The 11829-nt window shown below is 36.9% G+C and overlaps 1 protein-coding gene across 5 annotated transcripts in view; it reads left to right on the top strand.

The window, feature by feature from the left end:
* The first annotated feature begins 484 nt into the window (after positions 1-484).
* PSMD14 (proteasome 26S subunit, non-ATPase 14) overlaps positions 485-11829 on the top strand; it is a 110358-nt gene continuing 99013 nt past the window's right edge. For 2 of the 5 annotated variants that reach the window (XR_008711896.1, XM_055572422.1), the window contains exons 1-3: positions 485-838; positions 9227-9364; positions 11632-11683. Coding sequence is in view for 1 of the 5 variants with exons in the window: in XM_055572425.1 (XP_055428400.1) it covers positions 11636-11683 (48 nt within the window). In the remaining 4 variants the exon portion in view is untranslated. Of the gene's footprint in view, positions 839-2519; positions 2621-9226; positions 9365-11631; positions 11684-11829 lie in introns of all 5 variants that reach the window. The other 3 variants (XM_055572424.1, XM_055572423.1, XM_055572425.1) reach the window with 3 other exon arrangements.

Below are 11829 nucleotides of genomic sequence, written 5' to 3'. Positions count from 1 at the left end.
TTCTTGGGCAGTTTTGCTCTCTCAACACCTAGCAGGGGAGCTAGGTAAAACGTTATTGTTGATAATTACTTGGAGAAATGTAAATACATGATTTCTTAAGTTTTGTAAATTAAATTGGGCTTAAAATAGATGGTTTCGCTATTAGGGAAATGTTTGTTTTCCTTGAAATTCAATCTTCGCAAATTGGTAAAGACAAGGTGAGTAGACTGCACTATGGAAAAGAACATCAGACCGACCGATTTCCACTATTTTCACACGTCTCCCTTTTCTCTCTTGCTTCTCAGATAACCACGTTAAGTTTAGTTCAACTGAACCTTTTCGTTTTGACGTAGGGCCGCGATGAACACCAAAACGAAGGGAGTTCTGGACTTCGCATTCCTACACTTCCATTTCCTATTGAGTCACCTCCCAGGGTGCGTAGGCCAGCGGCTCGGATCTCGGCGCTGGCCGAGCGCGGAGAAGCGGGGAAGGCAGACGTGAAGGCGGAGCAGCGAGGATGTCCGGCGCTAACTTCCGCCTCGCCGTCCAAGCCTGGAGTCAAGAAGCTGGCCCGCTCCGTCTGTCGCGGGCGCTACTCCTGGGACGCCTGCCCGACTCCCGAGTCGTCTCCAATTGGCCGTCGGAGGAACGGAAGCCGAAGAGGAGCAGTGAACCCGGAAGTGCTTCGCAGCGGAGGCCCGGGCAACTCTTTTGAATGGAATCGGGCTGATTCATCGCCGGTTTGCCGAGCCAGAGCCGGGCCCAGTTCGAGCTGCTGCTGTCGCTGTCGCCGCCGCCGCGTCATCGCTCCTGGAAGACTAGGGTCCAGACCGCGACCTCCCGCTCTGCCCGCCTTCAGGTAAGCCTGTGAAGGCAGGCCTTGGACGTCCGCGGAGGCAGCCGCGCTAGGCCTCTGCTAGCCCCGTGCTTTCCTGAGTCACGTTGCCCAGCCGAGTTGCCACGGCCCCGGGCGGTGAGGGTGGAGTCCAGGTTCCTTCGTCCTCCTCTCTGGCTTCCCGGGTCTCTGATTAAGTTAGGTCTGGATGTAGTTTCCTTCCGGGCGTTTCTGCTCCGCTGAATTTACCACACTGGGAACCTCTCCTCCCTATACAGGGAGAATCCTTGGTTTTGGCCACTGTTCCGGTTCTGTTCTAAGTTACCCCTGTGTTAAAAAACTTCCCACCAGACAGGAAACAAGGGCGAGAGAATAAAATGAACTGTACCGTTGAGTGCATGTTTGCTTTATCACTTCTCCTAAAGATAGGCCTTGACCCATTTTCTTTTAGTTTTAAGTTTTTATCTCCCTTCAAAAAAACCAAAACCCAGAGGTGCACCGGTTTTAACCTTGAAACTCTTAAAAACAAAGTGCGATTATTTCTGCTGTCTTTGAACTTACTTTCAATTTGTCCTAATTGAGTAGTTGTTGATGAGTTGATTGCATTTCTTGTTTTCGGTAAAACTCAATTTTCCTGGGAACAATACATTGTGTCAGTCAAGGAAGAAAAATGTAAACTTCTTGAAAAAGTTTGAAAACAAATCCAGTGCTCGAAGGAAAAATTCTTGAATTTAAAATGGTTGGTGAAAGATTGGTAAAAGATTTAATGGGAAAGGCAAGGAAGAGGTTTTAAAAGTGAACAAGAAATGTACTTTTAGGGTGAAGATTATTTTTTTCCATTGCCCATAAAATTACTTAGTGCTGCTGACTTGATGTTTGTGAGTAAGCAAGAAGACAGCCAGTGATAATGATGAAATAACAGAAAAAGAACTGAATACAGTTCTAGTGCAGATGATTAATATAATAGTAGCCTTCTAGTGTCCTATAAAACTACCAACTGGTTCATTTAAAGTTTAAACTGGGTATGTTTTAAACATACAAACTTAAGTGGGTTATTGTGCATTTGAAGAGATTAAGATAATGTGGTGGCTGAGAATTAACTACAGGATGCATTTAGTGAAGTGGTATTTCGTGAAAAACCTGAATACTGTCTTGATTTTGTTTTAGAACAAAGTTACATGTGGCCAACAGGAGAAAGTTCTGAAGTCATGATCTTTCAATATAGCCCCACCTGTTGCGTTTGGGAGGTTTTTTTCCTCCTAGGATGCTTGATAAATATTATATTGTTGTTCTAATTGAAAAGGTGAATTTTTAACCTGCCCGACTTTAATTTACTTTTATACCTGTCTGTGAATCTTGTGTTTAATATCTAGTTTCAGAACCCTTGTTTGAAAATCAGTAACACAAAGCGGTTGTGCTTAAAATTTGTTTTTAGTTTTATAGCAATGTTTGTTTCCTTAGTTGTCCACCTGTGAAAGCCTTACCTAAACACTTGTGATTATAACTCGTGAACTTGTCTTATAACCAGTTTGTTGCAGTCATTTGACACTCATTATGTTTTATGATATTTTGGTGTCCCCGTCTGTAAAGTGAGAATTGGGTTAAATAATTTCTTCTGGCTCTAAGAGAATACTAATAACAGTTACTGGGTATCTGTGAATGTCTCAGGCACTGTGTTAGGTGCTTGTATTTTTTTTTCTTACAGCAGACTTGCAAGAAAGATACCACTCTCATTTTAAGATGAGGTCTAGACTCGAGATCTAGAGTCGAGAAGAAAGGAACTTGTTCACATCATATAGAGAGAGGGTAGGTGAAGACGCCAGGATTCAAATCTAGGTCTGATTTCCTCTAGAGCCTTTCCAGCTGAGTCTTTTCACTTTATGCTTTTTTCTTGGGTTTGTATCATTCCTCTCAGGTAGATGGTAAATTCTTTTGGTGAAAGTCACTAAATTCCTTAGTGACTCTGTTTCTGTATCATCTTATGTACAACAATCACGAAGCCCTTATTTGTTAGTCAGTAAGTTGTGTCCCACTTTTTGTAGCCTGCCAGGCTCCTTTGTCTGTGGGATTTCCCTGGAGTGGGTTGCCATTTCCTTCTCCGGGGGATCTTCCCGACCCAGGGACTGAACCTCGGGTCCCATGCATTGGCAGACAAATTCTTTATCTCTGAGTCACCAGGGAAGCCCTATATACTAGGAACTATTTAATAAATGCTTTGTTTTAGTGCTGTAATTAGGAGATAGCACAAGATATTTTCAATAATTCTATCCTTACTGTTCTAAATGGGGGGGTGAGAATCTTGCTTTCCAAATCTTATTTATATAATTAAATTTAATGTTGACTGTTTCTATTTCTTTCACTGAAGAAAGTGAGAGAAAGAAATTCCTAATTACTTTCCACAAATCAGAGAGTAGAGGAATTAGAAATACAGTGAGATCACAGAGTAAAGGATTTATCATCAGTCTGAGAATAGTATATAAGTGCAGCGTGGGTTGAGAAGTAAAAATGAAAAAATGAGCTGGAAAACAGAAGAAAAACTCGAACAGATAAGAGATTCATGATTTTGTTAGCTCAGTTTGGGAGATGAAAAAGTGGAAAATCATTAGGATATTGAAAGTACTGATACTTATTTTGTACTGTTTTTTACCAGAGTTCTAGACATTATATATGACACGTTAGGCATAAACACTTTATTCATATTATCTGATAATTTTTTAGCTAATAATATCATGAACGAGCTCTTGAGTCCTTTTCTTTTTGATAGATGTAAAAACTTAGTTTTGATCCATAAACATTTTGCATTGCTTTAATTCTGAGTATTTGAAATATTCTTTTTTTTTAAGTATTCTTTTATGTTCTAGTGTAGCAACTTAAATTTTATGAACCCCTTTGCTAAGTTCTGCAAAAAACAAGTCCCTCCTCTTCAGTGTGATTGATTCATTTTTTACTGTGAAATATGCCCAGTGTTTTGATAGTCACTAAATGTCAAACTCTTTGGGAAGAAGAACCTGTGTTGAATGAGTACTAGCTATGCTCATAGGATGAGCAGCTGGTGACAGCAGCTAGCATTCATTGTTTACTTCCTATGTGCCAAGCATTATTAAATGTTGTTTTTGCTCATTGTCTTCTTTAATATTCTAAACAATTCTGTGAGAGAGATATTATCATTATCCCCATTTTACAGATGAGAAAACTGAGCCTGAGAGAGGTAACTGGCCCAGGGACACAGAGCTAAAATGTTTTGGAACCAGGATTTGAATCCTGGCACTGAGACTCTAGACTCTTAAGCTCTTAACCTTAATATACCAAGAAAAACAGTCATCACTATTTACCACCTGGGTCCAGTAGATCTTTTAAAATTTCTTACACCTTTAAGTCAGTTTTTGAATAATTTACAGAAGTAAAAATAAAGGAATAGTAAAAAAAAAAAAAAGTATATTTAGAAATGTTAATGAAATTTAAACATAGCACATGCAAATTTTTGTTCTGTATTTTCCTGGTTTTGAAGGTATATGTACCAGAAATGGATAACATCATTTAAATGTAATTAGCTGTTCATCATCTATCATACACGAACCTACATGTTTTTAATAACGTCTCTTAAGAGGCCCTAGCTTATCTTCTGGTTCTACTTGTACTTGCAATACTTTGTGTGTGTATGTGTATTAAAATATGCATGTAATAAAATTTACCATTTTAACCTTTGTTAGGCCTACAGTTCAGTGGCATTTAAGTACATTCACATTGTGCGATCATCACTACCATCCATCCCTAGAACTCTTTCATCTTCCCTGATGCAATAATTTTTAATTGTCTAAGATAGTTTTTAAAGTAAGCTTGTAGTTTTGCTGAAGCAGGGATAGCCATCATCTTTGCTCATAAAACATTCTTACTTTTAGATTTATGAACACCGGTTAGTCCAGTGATTTTTTTTTTAAACTTGTGTTCTTTCCTTTTACTCACCCTGGTGTACACTTCAGCATTGTCCACATTTGAACTATATCAGCATCATAAATAATAACACAATATGTCACCTCTTCTGCAAAACAGGTTCTTGTTGTCAAAGTGTGTAAAGAGTCCTTCTTGTTGAGTACTAACTGGATATTCCATATTTCCTTTTTGATCTTAGAAATTCATTGTCCAACTCATTGATCCTTTAAAAAATAATTTTTTAGGTAAAATTCACGTAGCACAAAATTAACTTAAAACTTTTTTTTTAGTTATTTCTTTTTTTTAATTCACATATAGTTGATTTGTACCAATCGGCTAAATAGCAAAGTGACTCAGTTAATCACATATATGCATTCTTATATTCTTTTCAAAATTAGCCATTTTAAAGTGAACAGTTTAATATCATTTCAGTTCAGTTCAGTCTCTCAGTCGTGTCCGACTTTTTGCGATCCCATGAACCGCAGCACGTGAGGCCTCCCTGTCCATCACCAACTCCCAAGAGTTCTCCCAAACTCATGTCCATTGAGTTGGTGATATCGTCCAACCATCTCATCCCTGTCATCCCCTTCTCCTCCTGCCCTCAATCTTTCCCAGCATCAGGGTCTTTTCAAATGAGTCAGCTCTTCGCATCAGGTGGCCAGAGTATTAGAGTTTTAGCTTCAACATCAGTCCTTCCAATGAACACACAGGACTGATCTCCTTTAAGATGGACTGGTTGGATCTCCTTGCAGTCCAAGGGACTCTCAAGAGTCTTCTCCAACACCACAGGTCAAAAGCATCAATTCTGTGCTCAGCTTTCTTTTTAGTCCAACTCTCACATCCATACATGACTACTGGAAAAACCATAGCCTTGACTAGATGGACCTTTGTTGACAAAGTAATGTCTCTGCTTTTTAATGTGCTGTCTAGGTTTGTCATAACTTTCCTTCCAAGGAGTAGGCGTCTTTTAATTTCATGGCTGTAGTCACCACCTGCAGTGATTTTGGAGCCCCCCAAAATAAAGTCAGCCGCTGTTTCCACTGTTTCCTCATCTATTTGCCCTGAAGTGTTGGGACCAGATGCCATGATCTTAGTTTTCTGAATGTTGAGCTTTAAGCCAACTTTTTCACTCTCTTCTTTTGCTTTCATCAAGAGGCTCTTTAGTTCTTCTTCGCTTCCTGCCATAAGGGTGGTGTCATCTGTGTATCTGAGGTTATTGATATTTCTCCTAGCAATCTTGATTCCAGCTTGTGCTTCTTCCAGCCCAGCATTTTGCATGATGTACTCTGCATATAAGTTAAATAAGCAGGGTGACAGTATACAGCCTTGATGTACGCCTTTATTGATTTGGAACCAGTCTGTTGTTCCATGTCCAATTCTAACTGTTGCTTCCTGATCTGCATACAGATTTCTCAAGAGGCAGGTCAGGTGGTCTGGTATTCCCATCTCTTTCAGAGTTTTCCACATTTTGTTGTGATCCACACAGTCAAAGGCTTTGGCATAGTCAGTAAAGCAGATATAGATGTTTTTCTGAAACTCTCTTGCTTTTTCGATGATCCAGCGGATGTTGGCAATTTGATCTCTGGTTTCTCTGCCTTTTCTAAAAGTAGTTTGAACATCTGGAAGTTCACAGTTCACATATTGCTGAAGCCTGGTGTGGAGAATTTTGAGCATTACTTTACTAGCATGTAAGATGAGTGCAATTGTGCAGTAGTTTGAGCATTCTTTGGCATTGCCTTTCTTTGGGATTGGAATGAAAACTGACCTTTTCCAATCATTTAGTAGATTCATAATATTGTACAACTACTCTCTCTATATATTAATAGTTCTGAAACATTTCCATTCTTCTGAAGTAAAATCCCCTATCCACTAGTTTCTCCATTTTATTCCTTTCCCTAGCCCCTGGCAATACCAGTGTGCATTTTGTCTCTATGGATTTATATATTTTGGATATTTCATATAAATGGAATCATTCAATAATGACCTTTTGCACATGACTTCTTTCAAAGAGCATGTTTTGAGATTCATCCACTCTGTAACATTTATCAATATCTAATACCTTTTTATAGTTGAATAATATTCCATATGTTCCACTGTATGTATATATAGAATTTGTTTGTCTTTTCCTCCTTTTATGAACATTTGGGCTGTCTCCACCTTTTGGCTGTTGTGAATAGCGATGGTATAAACATGCATGTATATGGACTTGTTTTGAATCCCTGTTTTCAGTTCTTTTGGATGTGTACCTGGGAGTACAATTTCTGGGTCCTGTGGTAATTCTGTGTTGAACTTTTTGAAGAACTCCAAGTGTTTCCAACACTCATTGGATTTTAAGTTTTAGAAAATTATCTAGGATATTGTCAGTGGTTTGAGATGTTGTTGATATCAGGGTGATTTTACCTGAATGATTTTACCCTTCCAGGGGACATTTGGCAATGTGTGGAGACATTTTTTTTTTAAAGTATAGTTGATTTGCAGTATTGTGTTAGTTTCAGGTGTATAGCAAAGTGATTCAAAGTTTTATATATATATATATATACACACACACACACACACACACACATATATTAATTATTTCCATTATATGGTATTACAAGATACTGAACATTTTTCACCATGTTATACCACAAATCCTTGTTTCTTATCTATTTTCTGAATAGTAGTTTATACTGTTAATCCCATCCTCCTAGTTTATCCCTTCCTCACCCCTTTCCCCTTTGGTGATTGTGTTTCTTTTCTATGTCTGTGAGTTTGTTTTTGTTTTGCATATAGAGTTATTTGTATTATTTTTTTTAGATTCCACATAAAAGTGATATAATTTTTATCCTCTCTGTCTGACTTTGCTTAGTATGAAAATCTCTAGGTCCATTTATGTTGCTGCAAATGGCAATGGTTCATTCTATTTTTTATGGCTGAGTAATATTCCTGTGTGTGTGTGTGAAATATTCTTGAACTAGTCATCTGTTGATGGGCACTTGGGTTGCCGCCATGTCTTGACTTTTGTAAATAGTGCAGCTATAAACATTGGGATCGGAGAAGGCAATGGCACCCCACTCCAGTACTCTTGCCTGGAAAATCCCATGGACGGAGGAGCCTGGTAGACTGCAGTCCATGGGGTCGCTAGGAGTCGGACATGACTGTATAACTTTCAAGTAGACAACCTGAGCGACTTCCCTTTCACTTTTCACTTTCATGCATTGGAGAAGGAAATGGCAAGCCACTCCAGTGTTCTTGCCTGGAGAATCCCAGGGACGGGGGAGCCTGGTGGGCTGCCGTCTCGGGTCACACAGAGTTGGACACGACTGAAGGGACTTAGCAAACATTGGGATACATGTATCTTTTCTAATTGTCATCTTTTCCAGATATATGCCCAGGAGTGGGATTGCTGGATCATATGGTAGTTCTATTTTTAGTTTTTAAAGAAACCTCCATATTGTTTTTCGTTATAGCTGCACCGGTTTACATCCCCACCAACCGGGCAGGAAGGTTCCCTTTTTTGGAGACAGTTGTGATGATCACAGCTGTACTTGCTATAGGATCTAGTGGGTAGAGGCCAGGGATGCTGCTAAACATCCTGTAATGCACACGACAGCCCTCTCCAACAGAAAAATTACTTGGTTCTGAGTGTCAGTAGTGCCAGAGAAACCTTGGCTTATGTCAACTGTATTGTCATCATTAGAGTGCTGTTACTTTTTCTTGTTTTTAACGTTCACCTGGTGATTCTCTAATAATTGTGCAACTTTTTCTCTGTCAGTTCTCTCTTTGCTGTTAGGGGAGGAGTATGTGGGATTCTGAAGTACTTGTTCAATGAAAGCTAACAAAAAAGACTACAAAGATGGTATCTCAAGTGTTTTGTATCTTTTTGAAAGATGAAGCAGGGCTTTGGGCAGCACCATAAAAACCGAAAGATGATGCAGTGGCTATAATGTATTTCCCTGTTGCATTATTTAGGGTGATTACTTCACTATTGCATTATTTGGGGTAATCTTGCATTTTCTTTTTAGTTTAGTCTTCTTTGGCATAGTTGAGAATAATTGATTAGGACATGTCAGAGTAATTCCTAGGATAATGAAATAACAAACTTTAAAGATACAGGGAAATTAACCACTAAGATTCCATAATATATTACAGATTTCTAATAATGTGCAATGAACCTATATGGTAATTTAGTTCTATTTAAAAATGAATAAATCTTCTTTGTTCTTTAAAACTCCTCTAGAAAGACTGAAAGTCATGAGATAGCAATCTTTATGTATAATTAGAACAGCTCAAAAAAAACTTTAGGAACAAAATTTGGATACAGGGGTAATCACTATGCTCTGTAACTCCCTTGGGTGGTATTTCATTCTGTACTCTTAGGAAATGATAATTAAAGAAATCAATTTTGATTTCTATTTTGTTTTTAGAAATTTTGCTTGATATATTTCCCTCCTTAGTTCTCAAAATAATTATATCTTATTTAATTAATTTTTTTTTTTGTAGGAGAGAGAGAGGGGGGAAAAAAAAAGCCTTGGGAAAAATTATACCTGCCAGTATTAACAAGAGAATTCTTGAATTAAGAAATTTTTCAAACTCAGCAAATTGAAGCTTAACACCACAAGAGCTGTAGCTACTGACCAGGTAAGAATTAAGAATGTATTTTACTTTTATTTATTCTTTCAGGATATTCTTATAACAATATTGTGAAAATGTGTTACTTTAAACACAGATCAAAAGCCCAGATTTAAGAGCTCCTGAAAGTCACAAGTAGCATTTTTGTTCTTGTCTGCTTTCTATAAACTTCTTAAAAGTAGTGTAATTTAGAATACTTATCAGTATATTTCATTTCCAAATGTTGGTTTTTTATTAAACCTTATTATCTTATCTTAAATGTTTTACTTTGCTAAATATTTTTTTCTGTTTGCTGAGACATCTCATTTTGCTAAAAACACAAGTTTGACCTGCCAGATTTTCTTTCCCTCTGCTCCCCACATAGTTCATGTATATTCACAGCATCTGGAGTCTGTGTAAAGTCATCAGAAACAACACAGGGGGAATAGATAAACTGAACACAGCTGGGAATTTACTTTGGCTTGGAATATATAAAATGTCTAAAATTTTTTTCCCCCGTTTGTTCTTTATGTTAGTAAGCTTGCACTGATCCAAAAGAATTTTTTTTTCTTGGAATAATATCTTGTAGAGGAATAAATGTCTTTTATATTTTAAATACACAGGACTTTATTTTGTTTTGTTTTCAGTCAACAGCCTTTAAAAAGTACTGTGTATTGAATGCCATGTTTGAGTTATGGAATTTTAATGAGAATTTAATGGAGAATTATTTGTAAATGTTGCTGTTAGGAGGGTTAGTTAATATTGTGAAGTGGAAATTTTGTTTAGACTATCAAGTTTTCTTATGTCCCTTTTCGTTTTTTAAAGAGAGTTTATCTATTATCGGTCTCATAAACTTGTGGCGTGAAGGATGCCAGACCCAAAACATATTATTTTGTTTATATAAAATTCAAAAACCCTGAGAAGCTATGCTGTTAGACCTTGGAATTCTACCTTTGTAGGGTGTTGGAGACTAGGAAGGGAGCATAAAAGATTCTTAAGTGCTGGTAAGGTTCTCTTTCTTCATCTAGGTGGTGATTATGGTGCTATGTTCACTTTGTACAGATTCCATGGTTGTATCATTTGGGCAGTTTTCTAAATTAGGATTTGAATGAAGTTTGCAGTATTAACAATGTTAAATATTCACAGGATTAAATTGTTAGCAGTATTCAACAAACATAATTAGGCAACAGTGTAATGATTATAAGTTAGTAGAGTCAGTAAAGCTGTTCTAACTAGTAAAACAACTTGGACAAGTGACAAAATTAATCTGTTAGTGTTTATTTAGTTTCAAATATAATTTGTAGTAATGCCATTTTCTAGAGCACACATGTAGGAAGAAGAGGAATTTTAAGGCATAGTAGCAGTTTTCAAGTAGAAAGCATTGCTTCATTATTAGGTTTATTTAGTTGTACTAATATTAATTTTTATAATTGATTACTCCTTTTTGTGTATTTGTGGCCATATTAGTACCCTTGCTATTTTTTCCTTTGATTTCTTCTGTGAAATTTTTGAGCTTATAAGAGTATCTTCTGTAGTTACTCCAGAGATTAAAAAAAATCAGATCGAAACTTCAAAGTTAATCTTCTTTGTATTGATTTACTCTAAAATTGAGACCAGCAGCCGAATTTCTTTAGTGAAAATGGTGTATATATTCACAGTATCTGAAATAATGCAAACTATCTGTGTGGATTCTAGAACACTATCCTAATGCACTTAATGTTTACTTTATAATATTTTGTTTAGTATAATGAGTGCGTTTTAAAGCCTTTGATGCTAATTCAGAGATCCATAATCTGCTCACAATGTCTTTCACATGTAGTTTTGATGATAACTGACAAGCTGTAAGTTAATTAGCACAGAACTTACTAATGAGGATGTTAAAATTTAATTTAAAAGTGAGGATTTTTATTTGTACACTCTGGACAAATTGAAGGAAATTCAATCATACATATGATAAGCATTTCAGGCACTTTTTCCTCATTCAGGTACTTTATTAGATAACAATAAGAAAATATAATTAACTTAATGATAGCAAAGTTTTGAAAGTATGCTAAGATTGCTTGTCTTTAAAACTGGGGATAACCCAAAACCAAAGCAGTAAAATAAGGTCTGTTAATTAGCATGGAAGACAGCTTCTTGAATTAATATGTGGTGTTAATTAACAGGAAGTCTGATGTTGTGTTGTAATTACCACCAATATTTTTGACATACTGAGTGACTGAAGGTGAATTACATAGATAGCAATTGAGTAAACACTTTTGTGCTTAGGATCATTTTTCTTTGTTTCTGTTTTCTAGAAATATGGACAGACTTCTTAGACTTGGAGGAGGTATGCCTGGACTGGGCCAGGTTAGTATATGGACTAAGTATTTCTTTGTGTGTTAATTACAAGCCTTTGACTAGTTATCCAAACAGAAAGAAATCACTCCCAAGAAATTCTCCTCATAGATAACCTTATGGTAAGAAGCTTCCCTTACTGCTTGTTGTTGTATACC

Source organism: Bubalus kerabau, chromosome 3, assembly GCF_029407905.1.
Source record: "Bubalus kerabau isolate K-KA32 ecotype Philippines breed swamp buffalo chromosome 3, PCC_UOA_SB_1v2, whole genome shotgun sequence".
Lineage (NCBI taxonomy): Eukaryota > Metazoa > Chordata > Mammalia > Artiodactyla > Bovidae > Bubalus > Bubalus kerabau.
Note: the sequence above shows the minus strand (reverse complement) of the source record. Positions and strands in the feature narration are given on the sequence as shown.